Here is a 25,207-nt window from a genome sequence, read left to right on the forward strand (position 1 = left end):
AAATATGACGGCACAACAGATCCAGATGATTTCTTACAAGGGTTTTACAACACTGGAAACCTAGAAAGCTGGACGATGCCAACATGGTGTCACATGTTTGCTCGTTGCCTCACGGGAGCGGCGCGTGTCTGGTTCGAGAGCTTGCCGACTGGGCAAATCGATGGGTTCGAGGAGCTATTGGAAAAGTTCCAAGCCCACTTCGTACAGCAGCGCAGACACACGCGCGACCCTGATGACATCATGCACTGCGTGCGCAGGAATGATGAAACGATTGAAGACTACATCACTCGTTTCAATCAGGAGTCTCTGGTAATCGGAGGTATCACTGAGCAACTATTGCGCGTGGCCTTTATACAAGGCGCGCGCAGTGATCAACTCCGCCGAGCTCTCGTAAGCAGAGATGGCATGCCAACCACTTGGGCCAAGCTAATGGAAGCATCGCGAGTCTTCGCGAGAAATGAAAAACAAATTGCCCAAGATAGAGCGAGAGAAAGAGGGCATCAAGCAGAGGCACTGCGCAGCAGCGAAAGAAGGGGCAAACAGAACACTGTATGGTCCAGGTTGCAATCAACCAGTTTTTCTTCCGCAGAAAAGCAGGCCCAACCAAGCTCACCCCAGCCCCAAAAAGACGTTCGTAATCGCGGGGAGGGTGACAAGAGGGAAGGCGGCAGAGATCCTAGCAGACCTCTGCCAAGAATCTGGACTCCCCTCACTAAAACACCCTCACAAGTGTTAAGCACTGAGAATGTCCAGTTCAAAAGCCCCAAGCCACTACACTACAAGGGACCATCAAACAGTGGCAAGTACTGCGAGTTTCACAAGTCCACGGGACACAACACTGATGCATGCCATCACTTGAAGGATGCAATTGAAAAAGATGTGAAATCAGGCAAGCTGGCTCACCTGGTGAAAAACCCAAGACCAGAAAGTGAACAACCAGAAGGAGCCTCTGCCAGCAAAAAGTACAAAAGAATCTGTGTAGCCGAGGGAGGAAGGCAAGGGCAATCATCAAGAAAGAGAAGCGCGCAAATCCAAGGAGATTGGCGCGAGCAACAAGTAATCTTCCCAAGAATCAGGGGAGGCCCTTCTATCAGCAGTCCTCTTGTCATCACTACACACATTGCTCATTACGAAGTGTCAAAAGTCCTGGTGGACACTGGCAGCGAATCAGACATCATGTATGAGCAATGTTTCAGAAAACTGGATCCGGCAGACCAAGCAAGGCTTGAAATTGTGAATGCACCAATCTCTGGTGTTTCAAATGAAATCATTCATCCCCTAGGTCAAATACAATTTGAGCTAACTATGGGGGATGAGAAACACAAGCGAGCCGAAGTTGTCAACTTCTTGGTCTTGCCCACCACTTCTTGCCACAATATGATCTTGGGTAGAGGAACGATTGCCCAATTTAACGCCATACCGTCGCCAGCGCACGGCGCGTTGGGGTTCCCAACACCAACAGGTGTAACTTTTGTATACCGAGATCATTTGTGTGCAGTGACAAATTCTCCGCGGGAAGGGAGAATGAAACTTCCAATGGCAGACAACGCGCCAGAGGAATGGATTCTCAACCCAAAATTCCCGGAGCAGAAGATCACAATTGGCGCAACGATATCAGACGACACGAGGTTGAGAATGAAAAGATTGCTCACGGCATATATGTCGGTCTTCGCGTGGCAACACTCTGATATGACTGGGGTTCCGCGAGACCTGGCACAACATTCTCTCAACACGTTCAAGTCTGTAGAGCCAATTGCTCAAAAGAAGAGAGTCATGGGGGATGAGAAAGCGAGGGCCATGAATGAGCAGGTTGAGGATCTACTGAGCGCAAACATCATCCGCCCGATACGATACCAGACATGGGTAGCCAATCCTGTGATGGTAAAGAAAAGTAACGGGTCATGGAGGATGTGCATTGACTTCAAGGACCTCAACAAAGCATGCCCAAAGGATTGTTACCCCCTCCAAACATCGACGCAAAGGTGGACTCCGTGGCGCCATTCAAGCTCAAATGTTTCTTGGATGCCTACAAGGGCTATCACCAGATTCAAATGGCACCACAAGACGAGGACGAGACCGCCTTCAGAACCGACAAGGGTGTTTTCTGTTACACAAAGATGCCCTTTGGTTTGAAGAATGCGGGAGCCACCTACCAAAGACTTATGGATGCCGTTTTCAACGAACAAAGGATGCTTATGAAGAACAGATATCTGGAAGCAGAACAAAGGTAATCGGAATACAAGGAAAGAAAGGAAAGCTCTGAATAATAAACAAGAAGATGAAGGATAAAAAACTCTAAGGGCTGGCTTTTATAGGCCCAGGAGAGAGAAATATTGGTGCTGATCGGACTTCACGCGCCCCCACTCGCAGGTGTAAGCCAACGCGAGCGCGACACGTGTCCCTGCACTGTGTGAGGGGACACGAAAAGAAACTCTACAGCTGCTGCCAGAATTCACGCGCCACCACTCGCATGAACGGACCAACGCGAGCGCGACACGTGTCCCTGACACTATGTGAGGGGACACGAAAGGCAACTGTAGCACCTCGAGCACACGAAAGGTCTGACACGTCTCCATCACTGACGCATGTCAGCAACAACCAACCACGTACAGGGACGATTCGTTTTCAACAAAAAGGATAGAATTTCGCGCAGCGATGAATAATAAGAAGAAAAAGACAAACAACTACTAAAAGAGCTAACTATTTAGTCTAATATCTATCTTACCTCGCTCGCGCGAGACAAGACACACATTAGACTGGGGGGGCTTGAAGAGGTATGTACCCGCCTCAACACCGAGCGAGGCGGGTCAACCCACAAGATATGGACAAGAGGCTTGAAATCAAGACATTATGAAGGCACAAAGCCAAAACCTACGCGCATGGCGCATATCACATATGCTCACGCATATCACATATGCTCATGCATCACATGCTCAGGCATCATATGCTCAGGCACCACATATGCTCACGCATCACATATGCTCACGCATCACATATGCTCACGCATATCACATATGCGCGTGGCGCATATCACATGCTCGTGCATATCACATCTGCGCATGAAACATCTGCGCGTGAGAATAAAGAGAAGACCTCGCGCATCCTCAGGATAGGCGCGTATCACACATGCACATAATCAACCTCGTCCTTATCCAAATCAGGATTAGGGCAACCTTGATTGTGCATGTCAGACAACCTTCCAGAAGGTATCTTTTTAAGGAATAAGAATATGTTGATGTTGACAGCTGCCAATGAAAGGTGGACAACTCAGCAAAACCCATGTGCTACCACGTGATTATAACCAATGAAAAAGCACCAGGTGTCCTAAAGGACACGTGGCGCAAAGCAATTGGAGGAGGCCAACAAGGCCCTAATTAGGTCTGAGCCCAATCATGGGAAACCCTAGCACTATAAATACCACATCAACTCCACAAGGAGAGGATACTCAAACAGACAATTACAGAGTATTCAGCTATTAAGCAATACACTCCAAATTCCTTACTCTCATATATTATTATCTTCTCTCACAAATACTCATTCACACCGGAGGGTTACCCCAAAGAGGACCCCTCTGTCCCTTTCTGAGGGGTAAGTTTACGGTGCTGTTCATTTTGTAGGTGGAAGAACCCAGATCCATCAGATCCCAGAGAACCATCGGTGAAATAGCATAATCACACCCGAGGAAAGTAGATCGTCTACCAGTGAGTCGATCCACGTTTCTTCAACCACCACTCGTCTTCTTCTCCTGACGTCGGCCCTAAGTCCTCACAGTCGCCGCCTCCTACTTAGTTAAATATCCCAATTCTCTTGCAACGCAACAACCGGTAGATGACTTTGGACGCCTTTACTCGCTCATATAACAAAATGGTTGGCTGACGGTGACATCTCTGCAGACCGTCGGGTCCGACGGGGACATCTTAGCATATATAGCGTCGCCAGAGCTGGAGTTCTTTAATTTTCTAAAAGACCGACTAGAAAATATGACAGGTTGCCGGAAAATATGAGACGCCAACAGTAACAATGTTGTCAGACTGATGAGGCTCCACTCTGCCTAGTAAATGTGGCGAGCAACTGTTCGCTTAGATAAACGTCGTCTGACATCAAAGAAGATCGCCTCCGACTGCATCATTTTGGGGTTAATTTGATCAAGTGGACAAAAGCTTGACCTTGACGGTGAAAATGGATAATTTGGGGATTTCCCCAAAATATCCATGGTACTTAAGTATTTATAATATAAAAAGAAATTGAATTAAATATAAATTATATTAAAAGACATTTTGTGAATGAAAAAGGCACAAGAGTGCCTCTCCTGTGCTCTACAAAGAGCCACAAGTATGCTGCATACAATTTATATTTTTATATTATTAATTCTCAATAGCCCAGTGCATAAAAAAAAGTAAAGTCTATTATGGTAAGTAAAACTTTTTCCATATTAGCTTTTGTGTGTCTCAGGCTCAATAGTCAAAGATCCTCTTTGAAAGTGAAAGCCCTTTGAAAGTTTCAAAACCCACAAATTATTTTCTAAAGTTATTAAATTATGTTACCCTAGGTCTTGAAAGACAAACAAGAATATTTTACAGGAAAGCATTCATGGTTCGAAATGTTACCCTGAGTCTTGAAAGACAAACAATGAAGGAGGTTGTCACACCCCAACCTACGGCGGAAATGCCGGGGCGTGAGCTGATTGACACAGCTCTCAAGGTACTATCATGAAATTATAAAGCGACAATATCTAATTAATTTATTTATTATCAAACAACATTTAAATACAACAAAAATAAAGAAAATTACAAATACAAAACCAACTATTCTTGAATATGTTTATTATCCTAAAGTCATCTCTACGTGAGCTTCAGTTCGATAAGCAATCCAAATCTATAACCTGCAAATGCGTACAAAATATATATTTGTCAACAACACATGTTGAGTGAGTAAAACACCAATTCAAGACACAATAATAATAATATTTAATAAATAAAGAAAGATGCAAACTGTTCATGTGAGATTAAACAGTTAAACCATAGCACGTAAACAAATTACACAAATATCAAGCAAGGGCTAAACCCTTGCAATGCGAATGGGCATTGGTTACCAAAAAATGAGATGTCCTTGAAACCATTGTCAATGCGTCGTACGCTAGCCACTACGACGGTCGTATGATCATACTAGACTGAGAATATGTTGGACATCTCCAAATGCGATTCAAGTAAGCAAGTAAGCAAATAACAAGTTAGGCATAAACTGATATACACACAAGGATTAAACAGTTAAGGTTTTGAATACTAGATAATAGATAAATAATTTGATAAATGGTGCGCAAGTGTCCCCAAAACATTTGAAAACAAGTAAGATAGGGGAGTGATTACTCACCTGGTCGGATGAACGAAATATAAGTGATGATGTGAGAATGAGAGCAGTTAAACCCCTTCGGGATTCACTGACAAGGATTCCTAGTTAAATATAATACAATATAAATTAATTATAAAGGTATAACTCGATTTAATGATTTAAGATTTTGATGCGATTTGAGTTAGGTTTTGCGATTATAATTTTATTGATTGAACGTTCGATTTTCATAATTATTATTGCAACGATTAATATTATTGATAATCATTTATTAGACATATCACTTTTTATTATTTATAAAATCACTTTAAACTAGAATATAACATTTACAGAATACTTAAACAATTTCAAGAATTAAGATATAAGATATGCTTAAATTATTAATATCTAAATAAATAATTAAATTTACAAATTCATTAAAATACTTTGATTCATATAACTTGAGATATACTTCGAATACGAACAAATAATTAATTATGTGTAAATAAATAAATATAACATGTATTAAGATATACATAAATATTTTGTTTAAATCTTTTAACGAAAACCTATTTAATACATCTATTGATTATATAATATATATATCTAAAAAATTAATATAAACAAATTTATAAAGACATTCAACGAAGAGGAAACACCAATATTGGTGTCGGGTTTTAATAAAGTAACGATGATTTATTCTTTATTAAAAACAATATACTTATAATACATCCATATATATATATATATATGTATATAGGGGATGGTTCAAGAGAGAAATTGTATTATTGTAAGAAGTGTGAGAAATTAATCTTAGCCATTAATTAAGTTTGATCTATGGTTTACATTCAAAATGACAATATTGTAATATTCATCTTCCTTTTTTTAATGTATTTAATGTTAAAAGGGTATATTGGGATTTTATATTTTAGAAGTTTAAACTAAAACGAACATATATTAATCACATTTCAAATATATGACCTATATTATCACATTCCATATTTGTGGCTTATTTTGTTAGGGACTTAATTTATAGTGTTAATTAAATCAATTTTTGTACCTGTTACAAATTATTGCGTAAGACACATTTTTTTTAGATTTTATTTGTTATTAATTATGGTCTTATCTATAATTTACGACAAATTTTGAGATTTTTATATGAATAATTTTTATTATATAACTTGATGGAAGTATATGATATATTTGTGTAGGTTTTGAATTATAAAGAATTGGAATATATATTTATACCTACACACTTTGAACAAAGGATATACATTTATACATTTAATATTTACATGTAGGGTTATTACCTACACCCTTTGAACAAAGCCTGCACATTTAATATTTGTATGTAGGATTATTACCTAAACACTTTGCACAAAGCCTACACATTTTATATTTTAATGTAGGGTTACTAGTATTTATGTAGGCATAAAAATGTATGTGTAGGATAATATTAATTCATGTGTAGGATGTTAAATGAATTTAACTCGAATAATAATAATAATAATAATAATAATAATAATAATAATGTGTAGGGTTATTAATACATATGTAGGCATAACAATAATTATGAAGCAAGATATATATAATTAGAGTAGTAATATATATTGCATGAAGAGATCAAAAGCTACATGTACGAAAGGATAAAGTACAATCAAATAATATTATTTTATATCATAAAGGTATTTTTTGTCATTTAAATAACATTTAATTAGAATTTGGTTAAAATTTGAATTTAAATGAATTATCACCAAAAAAAATTTTTGGTTGACGTTGGCTAATCAAAATTTGGTAAATCAATAATATATATTAATAATAAATAGTAATATTAACTTTCATCAAAGTATTGTTAGTTACCAAAAATATGAAAATTAGTTTTTACTAACATACCCTTGGAATAAATTAAATAAAAAAGAAAAAGATAAATTGTGATTGGTTAGATTTATTAACATTTTGGAAAAACATCCGATACGTTATATATAGTGTCGGTTTGGGTGTAATAATATTGGTTTTAGTTATTAATATTAATTATACCAAAATATAATAGAAATAAAAAAACAAACAAAACTGGGTCGGCCAAGGATCGAACCCATGACCTGTGGCCGGTCTGCGCCTTAACAACCACACAAAGACCGGTTGATCTAACACGACTGCCGTGCTATAACCAGAAACTGAGTTTCCCCCCAAATCAACAAAAACCCTAGAATCTGTAATCTGTTTAACCAGTTGTTGTTTGTTAAGTTATTGTTAGGGGTATTGTTCACTGAACAATGGCGACATGAATCCATAAACTAATTACCTTTAATTACGTTGAATTGATTATGAACGCCAACAGAAGCGACGGCATGAATAACGATTCATAACTGATACTGGAAGCTTGTTATACTTCAATTTCTTGTAGATGTACGATCGAGAGACAGAGAAGAAGATGTCACCAGTTTTAATTGAATTTTTGTTAGCCCTAGATGGTATATCGCTATAGAGGTAAAGACGGGTTTTGTTAATTATTATTCAATAGGAGATCGTTTTTTTATTATATTCCTTAATTAGCACGTCGGTGGTGATCTATTAGGAAAGACGAATCATACCCACCGATAAATTCCAAGTTTTATGCGAGAATTAAGGTATTAATTAAGCAAATTTGAATATGGGTTAAGGGTAATGAACGCGGATACGGACCTGGGTTAATGGGTTGGATATTATAATGGATTATAATATACTAAAGTTGTAGAATAGCCCCTATAGAATGCAAATGGAAACAAAATTGGACAAAAGTTTAGTTTAGGGTTAGAATTGCATAATTTAAAAGATATAAATATATATTTTATAAATAATTAAGTAATAATATAATAAGTATTTATTTACTCGATAAATACAGTATTTTTGTTTGATAAAATAACCCGAACATAAAAGCGGGTCAAGTATCGATTAACACTTAATATATGAAAAAATCCGAGTTGTTACAGATTTATTGGAAAAGTCCCTTCCATGAGGAAGGAAAGCCTTTTACGACAACATCTCATGTTTCAAGAGTTTCCTTTTGAAGAAGAAGAGTCCCTTTCCAAAGAGTGACAAAGTCTCTACGAAAAAAACCTCATGTAGTAACACTTTGCATTCCAAGAATTTTCCGGGGGAAGAAACTTTCATATCCACGTTATCTTTTATAAAAAGGGAATGGGCCTCTTCCATTAGCCCATTCCATCATCCTTCATGTGTAAGACTTCTAACATGTATTAAAACTAATTATGTTTTTATATTTATAGTTGACAGTATAATTGGTCGATCATTACCTATAATTCCCCCAGGTGGGATAAAACCCTCTTTAAGAGGCACAATACATATAATCCCCCATGTGAGATGAAACCCTCTTTAAAAGGCACAATACTTATAATTCCCTCAGATGGGATAAACCATCTTTAATAGGCACAATGCTTATAATTCTCCCTAATGGGAAAATAACGTCAATTCTCCTTCACAAGTGTGAAAGGAAGGCCCGACTGAGGGGCTTGAATCCATATACAAAAATAGATCCATCCATGAGGCTCCATACATATAGTTCCCCCGAGGAATATACCCCATCCATGATGCTCTTTACTTATAACTTCCCCCGAGGAAAATAGCCCCATCCATGAGGCTCCATACTTATAATTTCCCCTGAGGAAAATAGCCTTATCCATGAGGCTCCGTACTTATAATTTTCCCCGAGGAAAATAGCCTCATCCATGAGGCTCCATATTTATAATTTCTCCCGAGGAAAATATCCCCATCCATAAGGCTTCGTACTTATAATTTTCCCCGAGAAAAATAACTCCATCCATAAGACTCCATACTTATAATTTCCCCCGAGGGAAATAGCCTCATCCATGAGGCTCAATACTTATAATTTCCCCAACGGAAAATGGCTCCTTTTGAAGAGGCTCACGACTTATATATATCTCACTAAATGGGACACCATACATACACACCCTCCCCTCATGTGGAAAGGAAATCAAATCTTCTTCACAACGAGTGAAGGGAAAGCCCGACTATACATTGAGAGTTGTCATACTAAATCAACCTCATAGGTTGGAAGCCTTAATGCATTAGCACACAAATTGTAAACATCATGATACACCCGCAAGCATGAGGTGAACCTTATAGCCCAAAATGTGCTTAAATGCACCTTCAAGTTAAAACACAATATCCACTAATGCCTTTGTCTTGATTTTTTCATATTAGCCGACAAGGCCTTGTAGAAAAAGCATATAGAAAGAATTCAAATTATCATGATTAATGTTGATGTTTTGATAAATTTCATCATAAATTATCACATCGGAAATTGTTTATGTCTTTGTTAAATTTCATTCACCTTCCAATCAATGTTGATGTTTGGTAGGCCATGATCTTCGATACTGATTGGAAGGTGAACGAAAAATATATCATCTCTTTCTTTCTTTTCTTTTTGACCTACTGCTCCTCCTGTCGTCACTTTTCCTTTCTTTTTTTGTTGTTTCGTGTGTAACCTCCTGTAGTCCTCTTGTCTCCTCACCCTAGACGCCCATAGGTTGTATTCGATTAAAGCCTGTGCCAGAAGGAATAATTCAACACGCGCTCTTTATTATAATAGTGCATATCTTGTTTCCATTAAATTGGGGTTCGGCCTTCACACGAGATAGATAACTAACACATATCATTATCTACATAATAATATTTAATGTTGATCTAAATATTCTTTAAATATGATGCAAATTAAGTCATGAACGTGACTTTGTTTCTTTTCCTTTTCCTTTATTTTTCTTTTTATAAACTTTCAACAACTATTTAACTCAAATATGCAATAACAATATAAAACGGCATAATATATAATTGACGTTTTTACTCGTTTCAAGCACCAAACACCAATAGACATAAAAGATCTCAAAGTAATCGTGTTTGATATATATATATAAATATTTAAAATACACGAAATTAAACATTAAAATCGCATTCTCTTACCCACTCATTAGGTGCTGCTAAACGTATCACATTCCATCCATTTTACTAAACATGCCAACTCACTCAAGTTTTACATTAATACGATTAAGACATTTTTGTTGCTTCTTTTGTCATTTTGTTATCTTTATTATAATTATTATTTTTATAAAAACATTTTGTTTCTGTTTATATCTAACATTTTTTTTTCTTTTTATCTTTTAGGTATATTTAAAAGCATTTAAAAAAAACAAAAACATTTTTTTTTCTTACTTAAAAAAACGCCTTTTCTTTTCTTATTTAAAAACGCTATTTTTCTTGATTTAAAAAAATGTTTTTTTTTCTATACTTGTTTTAATATTTTGGAGAGCTTTTTTTTTTAAAAAAAAATAAGAGATAGTTTACATTCTTTTATTAAAAATCATATTACTTTTTTAAATAAAAAGGGTGAAATAGCATACAACTTGATAAACAAATTTTGCTATTTTCTCAAGTAACATTAATTTCATGTATTCGAACCTAACAAAAAATGCAAATTGTTTTGAATACATGTTATAAAAAAAGAAACTAGCTAGAAAAAGTATACAAAACTTTTTAATACGTAAAAATAAACAAAATTTTAATAAGATCGTAAAGAAATAAAATAATAAATCAATAATAAAAATATATAGACTGTAAAAGAAAAAAAAAACTTAATGGTTCTTTATTTGATATTTTGAGATAATTGTAAAAATAAAATAAGAAGAAATAACATGTCAATTACAAATGTTAAGCGGAAATAAAAGTTCAATGGGGTGTATAGTCAGCAAGGGAGGGGGTACGTTTAGCCTGACCAGTTACAAATTAGGAGAATATGTACCTTAAGAATGAAAGCAGCAACTATTGAGCAATTTGATTGTAAGTTGTTTGAACGATTAAAAGCAAATTACATATGTACTGATCGCTAATTGCGTTGATTTGACCTGTTTGTATTTGAATAGGTATCAATAGATGCCATCATCTGTGTTGTTTTAGGTCAACAAAGTAGGTCAAAGGTTGTATTCAGTCCTTTTTACAGATGTCGGTTACCTTTGGTACAAGACCGAGACCGACCAGAGACCGATTTATTGCTAAATAAGAACCGAGGGGCTACAACTGTACATCATACCGGTTCGGTTGCGGGAAAAATACGATCCAATTCCCGGTTTTTTCCGGCCGACCAGAATTCTGCACATCCCTAGTCGCAAACTAGTTTATAGTTAGCCCATAAAAAGGAGTCTACTGGAGCTTGCAGCCCACCATGAAATCATCTCAAAATACAAAACTTATGGCCCAACAAAACTGCATTCGGTCTGGCCCAACCCAGCCGGTGTCTGTCCGGCCTTCAGTTTGATTTTTTAATTATGTCGGGTTCGATCCGGTAAAAGTTGGATTACAAGTCAGTTTAACTTGGTTGATTTATTAAAGCCAAAAAATTTTCTATAATCTTTGTAGGATACAAGGAGAAAATGTTCAAGAAACATAAACCCTAAAAATTATATAAAAGGCATTCAAGAAACTGATTTGGGGCTCTTTTTTGCTTGTTAAACCGCCTGAAATAAATCTACACAATTCCCACCTTCAAACTCAAAATTCATTTATTGAAATTTATGCTGCCAATTGAACATTCTGCAAATACAAGGGTCAAGTCATATCACTAAACTGAAAACAAACTGCAAATTTATACGGGTTGCAATTTTAACCTATTAACTTATGATGTTATCAAACGGGTCAAAAGTTACCAAATCAGTATGTTAATAAAGTAAACTTTTTTTACTGAAAGTCCGGCATGCTTCAACATGTACCAAAACTTAACTATTTTGACCTGTTACACAACCCACCAGCCCGACCCAAAATTACCAACTTCAAAGAACCAATGTGCTTAGTGTCTTGCTAGTCGGTGGCTAATAATATTTATACCATTCAAAAAGAAACCCATGGGCTTACCATTGAGTTGTTGGAGATATCTATCCATGAATCAAGGGTTGAGATCGCTTTTCCAGATGCTAATGTCTCACGGGCCACAACCACTCCCTCTCCTAGGCTATCTACATGCCCGCTCACTAACAGCGCTGCAGCTGCATTGAGTGCCTGAAAAAGATTTCTTGTTAACAGACGGTCAAAGTCCAAAAGTTAAAAGTGGACCTTGTAGATGAATGTGGTATCTATTATAAATAAGTTGATTTCCCTTAGTATATAAAGAGAAACAGACGGTCAAACTGCCTTGCAAAAACCTTTTATTTTAACAGACACTCAAAGTAAAAATTCAAAAGTCAAATGTTGGCTTCTTTTAGATGAATGTTGTTGTATCATAAAAAAGAAGTTGATTTCCTTGGTATCTTGAGAGAAACAATAGCCAAGGTTACCTATAAACGGGTTAATTTAGTACTGGTTTTACTTTTTCTCTCTAACGGTCAAACAGGTTAAGTTGAACAATTTAAATAGATATTAGTTAAAAATATCAAACGGGTTAAAAGCCATCTCAAGTGTATCTCCAATACATATGACCTCCTAAATCGCCTTATTCAAAATATCATAAACTATTTTAATATAATAGGTTTTGTATTCATACTTGACACATTAACTAGTAATAGAACTAAAAAAAACATGTTTGCAAGTCTATTGAACAAAATCCAATGTACCAAAAGCACTAAAAAAGTACCAATTTTGACCCGTAATTAAAAAACATACCATCACTAAAATGGAAAGATAAAAATTTTCAAATGAAAAAAAATTAGGAACCAAAGATTAAAATCATATAGAAAACCTCATTTATGATGAAAAAAGTATGAAAAGTTGAGTTTCCCCTGTAACTAAAACTAATCAAATTGTTTTATATATCTGAATGGATAATAAAGAACTACTTTCTCCAATAGGTTTTAGGCATTTGACTATAAAATGCACAAACATAAATGCAACTAATGTCGTCAACATTTGGTCAAATCTGGTCAAACTTTGAGCCATATGATCAATAGAATTAGGGATGAGATCGGGACCATACCGGTACCGACCGGTCCCGGTCCCGAAAATTGCGAATTCTTGGTACCAGTACCGGTACCGAAATATTCGGTTTGGTACCGGTACGGGACCGGGACCGGGACGGTACCGGGATTGAAGGTAAAAATTTGGGAAATACCGGTCCCGTCCTGTACCGGTACCGAAACTTAAAACTTTGGTACCGATTATGTACCGACGGTACCAAATCGGTACAAATTTCGTACCAACCGGTACCGGTACCGATTTTGCTCATCCCTAAATAGAATTGTATTTTTAAATTTTAGTAACAAAAAACTCACAAATGCATCAGCAATAGATCCTTTTTCTCCTGCTAATACTCGCCGTAACACTTCTGCATTATATTTAGCATCACCACCGCGCAAGTCGTCTACAGTGCAACGAGGCATCCCAAAATCCACTATTGAATAAAAACTTTAAGTTCATTACAACACGGAAGAACATATAATATGTACACAAAGACCATTTAAAAGTAGGCATCATAGTACTAAAGTTGATTGCCTACATTGTATAATAAAGTTACCAATTGGCATTATAAAGCATAAATATATATCAAATATAACATATAACAAAATTATAGATCATACTTATTTATGATGTAAAGTTCAATTGGGCAAGAAACTTACATGGATCAAACGAGAACTTCTCAACGGAATCTTGGGTGACATCAAGAACAAGTCCCGGCCCTGTAAATATAAATAGATTAAAAAAAGAGAGAGTAAATTACATGGATGGTCCGTGTGGTTTAGTCTAAATTTTGGATTTCGTCCCTAAAGTTTAAAAGTTATTTAGTCCCAACCAATCGATTTCTCCTTCATCCCTGGTCCTAATGGTTATCAAATTTTAAAAGTTATTTAGTCACCCTTTTACCTTTTTCTATGGTATTTCCAATTAGAACAAGCAAGGAAAGATCAATTGGCATTTCAAAAAAATTTCCCTAGTATTTTTTTTCATAATCAATATCTGTAATAATTTTTCTTGCCAATCTTTGTTTTCTTTTTTATTTTTTTCCGTTTCTGGCATTTTGGAAAGTATATTGGTTGTTCAAAATGCTAACTGCAACAACTTGCTAAAAAAGAAAGAAAAAAAACATAAAATAGATCTTACCAAGAGGACTCATTTCATCTAAGCCTTCAGAGTGTACAACTAATGCTCTTTTCATGCCAAACCGTTGAAGTGCTTTTGCCATTTTATGAACCTATGCAACATAAAAATATTATGTGTAAGCTAATAATATATGTGATCGAAGGCTATAATTCTCCTAGCGTCCTCTCTTGTGCAACATTTAAAGTGAAAACGTAGACTCATTAATCATGAATGGGTTGATCTTGGTTCTGTTTTATCTCAAACTGATCAAATAAAAATTTAATAAATAAGAAAGGGTCAAACGACTCCAAAAAACATTTTCCCCGACATGTAAAGTATAGTGACCATATAACTAGACAACATAAAGTATGACATAATAATTAAACATCAACAAAAATAACTAAAAACAAATTTTATATTTAAAAACCATAAAATAACAAAAGTAACCACAAATTAGTTGTTGATATGCCAGCAATTTCCGTTGATATTATATTACTTTTGTTTTCATAGTTATCACACTTTGTAAAGATATTTAATAAAATAACAAAAAGTGCTTGCAGGTCAACCCAACTTGTTTTGACCCGTTTTAACCCAAACCACCTGTTACCCAACCTTTATGATTCATTAGTAAGAGACTTAACTAGGTCTTCCTTGTAAACACCAACAACTGCAAAAGGAACACGTGCTGGATTTAACATAGGACCGAGGATGTTGAACACGGTTTTCACTTTTAGTTGCTTTCTCACGGGCCTAACAATTTGCATTGCAGGATGATACATAGGTGACATCATAAAACCAATCCCTGCCTTGTTCACACACCTTTTCACCCCCTAATACAATTAAATAACAAATTAAAACATATATTTGCATAAAATTGAATAACTTATTAAACATATGCAAAATAAGAGCCATTAATATTTAGTACTTTTTGTCAAACCATTTCATTATTGCCAAGTATAATGTTTAATTTCATGAAAAGGATGGCACAAAAAATTTATTACTCTTTCACTTTATTTCAATACAATTCAATAACTTTATTAGAAATGTCAAAAAAAGCCTCCTGATGGTGATAGCACAACTACAATTGATTTTGTTTTAACAAACATAAGATTTAAAAATAAAATAAAATACTATATTTAGGAAACCGACAAACCTCGGGGTCTAATTCAATTGCAACACCCAATTCTTCTAAAACATCAACACTTCCACATGCAGATGAGCTTGACCTGCTACCTTGCTGCAACATGCAAATTGAACCATTATAAAAAAAAAAGAAAAAAAAAAGATCACGAAACAGGCTGGGGGATCAGGTCGTTTTGGGCCAACCCACAAACACTTCTTTTATCTAATTCTTGATTTTATAAATAATTAGTGTGTTGAATACGATAACATAAACTATCTTATTACAATATTAAGAAACTTTTATTAATAAAACAGTTTTGAAGGTTTTATCCATTTAAATACACTTTGGATGACAATTAACCCGTTTGACCAGTATCCGCTTTAGTTAAATCTTTAAGCTTAACAAGTTTGACCCGTTAAAGATAACTCATAAACCAAACCGACCCGTTTAAGGTATTCATTAAATTGGCAACTTTAAGAAAATTGCCACTTTGGATGACTATAAACCCATTTGTTTTATTCGACCCAATTGACTAGCATCCCTTTTAGCTAAATTTTTAAGCTTAACAAGTTTGACCCGCTAGAGATAACCCAGAAACCAAACCGACCCATTTATAGATATTCACTAAAAATGCCAACATTAAGAAAATTGCCACCTTAACTCCATTTTAGTCAAACCTTTAAGCTTAACCAGCTTGACCCATTAAAGATAGCCATAAACTAAACTGACCCATTTCAAGATTTGGCTATAATTCACTAAAAATCGGAACAAAATGCAACCTTTGCGACTCTTGCTCCACAAGCGGCTGCTAATATTGATGATCCAGTTGAAATATTTACAGTGTTTGCACCGTCGCCACCTGTCCCAACAATGTCCACCGCGTCACCTAACCCTTCTACCTTTTTACAGTGTTTAATCATGGCCTTAGCTAACCCCACCACCTGCACACTCATAATTCCAAGATTTCACAATATTCATATAAATCGGTATAAAAAATCAAAAACTTGTTCTGTGTAATCTTTGATCCATTGGATACATAACCCAAAAGTTTTTAGCATAAGCATGTATCAAATTCATCATTGATGCAAGAATGTATTTTCCCATATGTATGTTCAGAATGCTGTTCAGCATTCTGAACATACATATGGGAAAATACATTCTTGCATCAATGATGAATTTGATACATGCTTATGCTAAAACTTTTGGTTATACTTGGATATATGTTGACATTTTATGGTCAAATACTACATTTTGGTAAAATAATAAAATCAAAAGCTAGCAAGAGTGGTATGTTATACTCATAACAACACAAGCATCAACAAATTTCAATCATCAAAAAACATAAACAAATTAGCCATAACACATTTCATTGCTAATTGCTTAAAGTCAAACTATCATCAATTTTGACATTGAATGTGAAAATGGCCCCTTAGTGAGATTATACGAGCAAATGCCTGAACCAAAATATGTTATTGCTATGGGAGCATGTACAATTACAGGGGGGGTGCTCAGTACCACAACACTCCAAATATACACACAAGGATAAAACATATCATCTATGCTCTCGCATCCATGGTAAATATGATAAACTTGATATTGGTATTACTAAAGGGATTCAAAATTGGGCATCAGTTGACTTTTCATGGTCAAACAATACACTTATGATAGATTGAAATCAACAACAATCAAGACTAGGGGAGCAAACAAGCCGAGCCCAAGCTTGACTCGTTTAACTTACATAGAGCTTGAGTTCGAGATCGGCTTGTTTCGATCTATAATTCTAAAGCCGGCTCGTTTACTATTTATTAATTAACTATATATAATTATAATTAGGGACGGGTTCAAGAGGGAACTCAAAAAAAGTGGGGAACTCGGGAACTCTTCATTTTACATGAAAAAAAAATACTAAAAATTTCATTTTTCATGTAAAAAACACACTTTTACATAATTATTTTAGAGCTTCTTACATATAAACACATGTAGAAGCCGTTTTCAAAAAAAATCAGTTAAAAAAAGTTTTAAAAAAAGGTTTTAAAAAAATGTTACAATTTTTTTATTGGAATGTCTTCTACATGTATTTTATAAGGAAAAAAGCCAAAAAAAAGTTTATGCTAAAACTAATTTTTTACATGTGAAATCGAGCTTTATCTTATTTTTTTACATGTCAAAGGAAGAGTTCTCCACTTTTTTTGAGTTCCCTCTTGAACCTGTCCCTTTATAATTATATATATATATATATATATATATATATATATATTATTTAGTTAGTTTTTCATAACATTATATGTATTAATTAATAATTATTATATATATAAACGACATGCTCATTTAGGCTTGCGAGCCGCTTGAGCTCGATAAATGAAGCTCAAGCTCAGGCTCGTTTATTCAATGAGCTTACTTTTAGGCTTGGGTCGTTTGCATCCCTAATCAAGAGGTTTAATCAAATTACACAAGACTGATTATATAACATCAAGGCCTCAATCATCAAAACAAATGTTAATTTCCCAAAATTTCCATTTTATAAATGAAAACCTAACCTAAAGCAATAATATGAAATTAAGAATCAAATTTGGGGAAAAACAAGATTAGTTAATGATATGACTTACCTCTTCATAAGTTTCACCTTTGGCTCTCAAGAGCACAAGAAACGCACTTATTAACGCCTCATTCGCATCCCGCAGCAGGTAATCCAACGACTCCTCTGCTTCATCCTCCGTCAAATCCCGTCTTTCAATCAACGATTCAATCAACTACCACCACCATAATCAATATATTATATTATATTATACATCCAATAACCTAATCAATCAATCAGTTAAACCTAATCTACCTGCGCGAACGACGTCGGTTTCGATACCGAACCGGAGGCGTGCTTACTGGAATAAACACGTGCCAAATTGGTGAAACAGCCGCCATTGCTGTGGAGGTTGAATGAACAGGTTCTATTGAGTTGTTGTTTTGTTGTAATAATAGACGAAGATGATGAAGACAACAGAAGGTTGAATCGAAGGGCTGCCATTGATGAAGTCGCAGGGGTATGACAAACTCAATATTATTATTATTTATTTATCTTCAATGTCATCGTGTATGTATTTATATTGTTGTCACATGATGTATTTATTATTTTACTTTTTCTAAAAGGCGCTTTTGTAGTTAGTTTTGTTGCTCAAATAAACAACGATATTGGTACGTGTGTAACTCAATTTGGAAAAATATTATTAACTCTTTAATTACTGGTTTATTAGATGGGAAACAAATTTATTGTTAAAAGGATTAAAGGAAAACGTAAGTATCGTTGTTGCCGGTAAGTTTAGTGACATGATTACTTTAGCTTAATTAGATTTGGATAAGATCGAAGATACGGTGATTGTATTTGATGTGTCAAAAAGTATATTTATGAAATTTAATTAATAAAACAAACAATAAATTATATGTACATATAAATGTTGATATGTCTGTGCCACAAAAAGTGATGTTTTTGTTGCTTTTAATATAAGACTTGTTTGTTGGATTTAGAAACAAGAGGTGTTGTTTTTCACATGGTCTTTGCTGTTACTCTCAAGTATCAAATCAATGCTTTCACTGTTTCACATGCGATAGTTCAAAACCTATTTTGATTGTTTTTTTTATTTGTTTGTCAAGTTTTGTTAGTTGCGCAGTAGTTGTAGATAGTTTTGTTACATGTGTCTATGCAACCCGGCTTTCTGGTCTTATTTCATTTGCTTTTACTTTCATTTTCACTGCATGTTCTTCACTCGTCTTCATACTCCTATCGTTCGCTTCGTGTGTTGTCAGGTTCTATATGTTTAAACGATTTTTCTGGCTTTATGGTTCTGTTTGATAGCTTAATGTTTAACTTTTTATGATTGTAGACGTGTTTTTGTTAGTAATTTAGGTCTTTTTAAGGTTTGTATATTTGGTTTTTCGGTTCCGGAACCGAAAAGGTTCGGTTTCGTGGTTCCGAACCGGGCTTTCTGGTCTTATGATTGTAGATGTTGTGTTCTTTTTTATAGTACTTTAGGTCTATTTTGAGATTTGTATATTGAAAAAGTTAGGTTTAACGAGTAAGTTCGTTTAGTGGTTTGGTACCCGGCTTTCCGCATTTGGTTGTTCAAAGGTTTTGTTAAGTTTTGATTGAATATATTTAGGCAACTTTTTCGGTTCCGGTACTGAAAAACTTCGGTTTGGTGGTTCGGTTCCGAGCTTTCCACTAGTTAATTATTAAAGTTTTGGTTGTTCATAGTTCTGGTTATATTTTTTATTGGATATATTTAGGCAACTTTCCGGTTCTGGTACCGAAAAAGTTCGGTTTGGTGGTTCTGAACTGAGCTTTAGGATTCCTGTTTAATGGCTTCATGTTGTTCAACTTTTTATGATTGTAGATGCTGTTTTTTTAGTACTTTAGGTCTATTTTGAGGTTTATATACCGAAAAAGTTCAGCGTAACAAAAAAGTTGGTTTGGTGGTTCCGTACCGAGCTTTCGGTTTAGCGAATAAGTTCGTTTGGTGGTTTGGAACCGGCCTTTCCTCTGGTTGTTTATTAAAGTTTTGGTCATTCAAAGTTTTAGTGAAACTTTTTATTGGATATATGTAGGCAACTTTTTCGGTTTCGGTGCTAAAACACTTTGGTTTGATGGTAGCTTGGTTGTTCAGTTCCGGTAATTTAAAATCAACGACCCTCAATTACCCATCAATCTCACTCCCTTTCTCTCTACTATTATTTACAAAACCTCTCTAAATATCTCAAATTTATAACAATGTCAAGTTCGGGTAATTTAAAATCAACGACCCTCAATTACCCGAAGGATTGAACTACTTGGACCACGAATCGTTTCAAGCTTTCATTTATTCTCAAAGCGCGAAGGACTTTGGCGAAGGGGCAAAACGTACGATAACTAGTACGTCCGGCATATACGTCTCTTCGAGAGGGTCGAAGAATCAAATTAACTTCGACCTAAACTTGTCCGAAGGTCATTTAAAGACCAAGGTTGTAGCCGCCCCTTGTAGGGAACGTGCGAAAACACCGGTTGGTGATGGCAACTATAAAAAAGAAATTAAGAATTGTCAAGTGGCATCTTCTCGATTGGTGAAGGTCGACATACAAAAAACCGGTTCAAGAGTTTGTCTTTTCTAGCCAAAGACTTTAGCCACCTACCGCCATCCGACCAAACGATTATGGAGGAAGAAAAAAAATAAAACCGCCATTTTTATGTATTGTTTTAGAGGTTGTTGCATTTTAAATTTATGTTTTTATTTTCATTTTTATTTATGTTTTAATGAAATGCTTTAATTTAGTATTTATGTGTTTAACAAAATAAAAAAAATTAATCAAGCCCTAGATCACCTGAACCACTACACCCTCTGGGCTTGATTCTGGGGCTTGATCATGTGCCACGTCAGCGCCTACATGTCGTATTTGTATTAGATCACTTGGGGTGGGATCAAGCACCATTACCTAGAGGTGCAAAAAAAACCCGAACCCGGAACCGGTTTTTTAATACCCGAACCGGACCCGATTTGTACCCGGTAATACCATAAAACCCGAACCGGTTCCATACTGAGAACCGGGTTTTTCCAATATCCGAAACTGGGTATTTCAAATACTCGATCTATACCCGAAAAATACCTTAAAAATATCCGAAAAATACCCCTAAAAAGTGCAACCTTTTAAAAAATCCAATCTATACCCGAAAAATACCCGGAAAAAAGCCCGAAAAACCCACAAATAAGGTTTTTTCAATACCCGAAAATAGGGTACTCAAATACCAGTTTTAGAATACCCGGTCCTATACCCGACCCGATGTATATGGTATGGGTTTTAGAGGCAATAAAAGGACCCGAACACGACCCGGTTATTACCACTACCCGATTTTCCAATACCCGACCATACCCGAGCCCGGATATTTGTAAAACCCGATTTATGCACCTCTACCATTACCCTTAGCCTAAGGCATTTTCTTGTCATAGAAATTGTTCTTGGTTCGGTTCTAGATTGGATTGGATTGGATTGGATTGGATTGGATTTGATCCGATCCTTGTTTTAATGGGCTTTGGTATATTAGGCTAAGCCCACTATTTTATAGATAATGAGGCCTATTGGTCCAAGTTTATAACCAAATCATAATTCCTTATGGATCCTAGTTCTTGTTTTATTTTTCAATATGGTGATGTTTATGTAAGTGGGCAACATACTAATGGTGTGTTTGGGATTGCTTTATTTAAATGAAAATGATTTTTGTTAAAAAGACTTATTAACTTTATTAATTTATGAATTTTTGAAAAGAAGTTTTTAAAAAATGACACTATTTTTTAAGAAGAGTGTAATAAGTTTTGAGGGCCTCAACATAAGGGTAAGAACGAAGCTAGCTTCATGGCTTTCAGAGCATTGACAAGCTCCACCCCTGCATCTGGTTTTATAAGATGGAAGATCTTCAGGCTTCTGACCAACCTGAAAATGGGTTATTGGAATCAAGTTTTTTTATTATTTTTTTTTTAATCTTTTAATTGTTTTTCAAATTATAAAATACTTGGTTTATTTATTTTTACATCAAAAACATGTATGTTATGTATTAAAAGCTTGTATCTAAAACTTGCACCTCGTGTATTGAAAACCTGTACCTATATCTTTTTTCTTTTATTAAAATAATAGTTAGAAATAAGAGATAGGAGATGAAAGGGAAACCTGCTTTCAAGATTAGGATGGTATAAGATGAAGTGTATTGAGAAGAAAACTGAGAATTAAGTGTTATGGATGAGAAAGAGCTAATGACAACTTTCATTTATACATGCCTTTATTTATATAGCGAACATGTCTTGTGTAAAAAAAATGGTTAATTGAATTTTAGTAACTCAAATTATTACACGTTGATCGATAAATGTGTATATATACAATTTGACCGACAACATTCTTAATTTTTAGTTTTGTTGTCAATAGTAATCTCAGTAGCATAATTATCATATATTTATACTTGACTTTCACTTTATTTATATTTGATTTCGCTTTCATGTCTCCCCATTCGTTCATAACTAGCATACTGAGAATATTTGAGTGGAAATCAAGTAAAACTCTATGATAATTATCCTATTTAGATTACTCATGGCAATAAAAATGAGAGTTAGAAGTTTCACCGGCCAAATTGTAAACATGAATTGTTATTGACTAGGGGACCATAGTTTGGATTATTAAATCCAACTTTTCTAGAAAGAAAAAAAAATTATCAATTTTTTATTAAACAATATTAGCTTGGGCAACGGTGTCTCTACTAAAAAGTTATAATATTTACCAACAACTTCTTAGCTAAGTTTGAATGTTATGTTCTTTCTATTTTAATACACAATTGATGCGCATCTACTCATAGTTGGGTCGGAAAAAAAATCTAAAATTATAAACAAAGACTTTGTGTGGTTGGTTTTTGAAAGTTAAAGAAAGTTCAAAGATTTTAATTTGTAGATAGTGAAAGGAATTGCTACTTGATAGTGCGATTGTTGGGGTGGCCAACTATCCTCTACTTCATTCAATAAATCACAATATTGTTAGAATAATTAATTCATTTTAAGTTTGACACTAGTATATTTAAAATACGACTTGTAAAGATACCATGAGAGTGGTGTTTGTGTATCATATCCCTAAGTTATTATACTTATACAGTTATACATCCTTGAATTTATATACGTTAAAGTTGTTGCTACAAAAATCCTTGAAGTTGGGCTTGGACCAAAGAGGAATATATTCCAAAAAGGTGGCTGAGTTAGTTATATCTGGAATGGGATCAACGCACGTATTTAAGTCTTTAAATGCTAGCAATAATTTAAATTTCTTTGTTTTTGAACTTAATAGTAAAATTTTATACAGTATAATACTAATTAAATCTACGTACAAAGTGAACATTGTTAGTGATTAGGTGGTCCAAAGCAACCACATCAACTAGACAACTAGACAACCATTACTATATGGTCCAAACCAACTACCCATAAATCACCCTTCATACATTATGTGTGTATATAAAAGACACCCATCTCCATAAACCAGATGTTTACTTTAACAATAAACAACATTTTTATTAATAAATAAATCTTTTAATAATATCTTTATAGTATTTTTATTAAACAACGAATTTCATTTTACTTTGTCGACCATGGAATTTGAACCCAAGATCTACCAAACCCTAGCAATCCAAAGTGTTTATAGGAGTTGTCTTTGACAATGGACCACTAGCCTAAGGCTCATTGACATATTACTTACTTAAACTTCATACAAAATGTATAAACGTAAGATATCATTCACCATCTTGTGTTCTTAGCTTCATCAACGCCGCCTCTTCACCTCCTCTATCCCCAACAATCACTCCCACTAATCAACCTATGCTACAAGTCACATGCCATCAAGAATCACGTAGGAGCTCTACTCCAGTGTAACGCATGGCCTAAGTAAAACCCATTTTAGTGTTCGATCTCATTTTCCTTGTATAAATAAAACAACTAGATGGGTTCGTTATTTTATTAGACTCGAATGATACGTAATTCTAATCGAACACGCTTTGAATTGCTTACAGGAATTCGGTTTTTGAATTGTCACATCCAAAATTCCAAATTCGATTTTGAATAGAATTCAAACTTGCGATCTTCAATAGTGATTCAACTTGAAAATCTGAAATCGATTTATATATAATTTCTAGGAAAGTATATATATTTATTTATTACTCCGTATCATTTTTATTTTTTTTTCTTCAAACCAATCCGAATTGGAATATTCAATTTGAATTCCTTTTAAAAGTTTATTTGAATCTATAACTATTAAAATAATCTGAATAACCGGAAACACAGAGTTAAATCCATAGACAATAAATGCGTTGAAGAGTCATTAATTCCAACATACCTCGGTCAAACGAACTTATGTCTCTGGACTCATATCTGTTCTATATTCATAAGCTGACATTTTTGAAATATAGATACCAAAATTACCACGTAATAAAACAAAGCAAACCAATAAAGAAAATATGTAAAGGCGATTAAAGTTTTTTGGAACTTTTCAATTGTCATATTTCTTTATTCAAAGCGCATTATTAAATATTTTATTATTACAATAAATACAGTATTTTATTACTATAAATACAAGAGCATACCTAACACTAATAATACTGCTTAGCCTATGTGTTAGGGTAAATATAATGTGAGTTCGCTATGTATACGTCATGTAGATGTTACATAAGTATTTCGAGCTTTCATATTTTACTCAAAGTTTGACATGTTGTGATGAAGTGAAATGTATTGTGAACTTGCATAAAGATAAATAATTGACAGCATTACTATCTTATAATTAGAAAAATATTAAAAAAAATAAAAATAAAAAACAAATAATCCCCCTCACCCTCTTACCAACAATGTTGATTGTGAGCACCCCAATTGCAAAGACAACAGGTGTTAGCGTCATCATGATCTTATAACAAGTTATTTTATCTTGTTTGTATCATTAAGCTAAAAACATTAAATTTGTATTTATTATTGTCAGTCACTAATAACAATATATTTTTAGTTTATATTGTTACACAAACACCTAATTCCTAATCCATTAAAGCAACAAAGTACAATGACCGTATACAATAAGCCAGTTTAACATAGCCAATATACATGTAAGAGCGATTTGAACAAGAGAAACTAAAGAAGTTGTCATCCGAACAACATTCGATCG

General features: G+C 34.6%; 1 protein-coding gene across 1 annotated transcript; it reads right to left on the bottom strand.

The window, feature by feature from the left end:
- Positions 1 to 11,442: 11,442 nt before the first annotated feature.
- Positions 11,443 to 18,540, bottom strand: LOC143582110 (anthranilate phosphoribosyltransferase, chloroplastic-like). The gene is made up of 10 exons (XM_077064743.1): positions 18,351 to 18,540; positions 18,127 to 18,270; positions 16,300 to 16,461; positions 15,551 to 15,634; positions 15,039 to 15,227; positions 14,419 to 14,509; positions 13,938 to 13,997; positions 13,593 to 13,711; positions 12,244 to 12,387; positions 11,443 to 11,925 (listed from the first exon to the last, which is right to left on the bottom strand). The coding sequence occupies exons 1-10, from the start codon at positions 18,537 to 18,539 to the stop codon at positions 11,905 to 11,907; spliced, it is 1,203 nt and encodes a 400-aa protein (XP_076920858.1). The 5' UTR covers position 18,540; the 3' UTR covers positions 11,443 to 11,904.
- Positions 18,541 to 25,207: the final 6,667 nt, after the last annotated feature.

Source organism: Bidens hawaiensis, unplaced genomic scaffold (genome assembly GCF_021521415.1).
Source record: "Bidens hawaiensis isolate Kalapana, Puna unplaced genomic scaffold, B.hawaiensis_p1.1 tig00031453_1, whole genome shotgun sequence".
Classification (NCBI taxonomy): Eukaryota; Viridiplantae; Streptophyta; class Magnoliopsida; order Asterales; family Asteraceae; genus Bidens; species Bidens hawaiensis.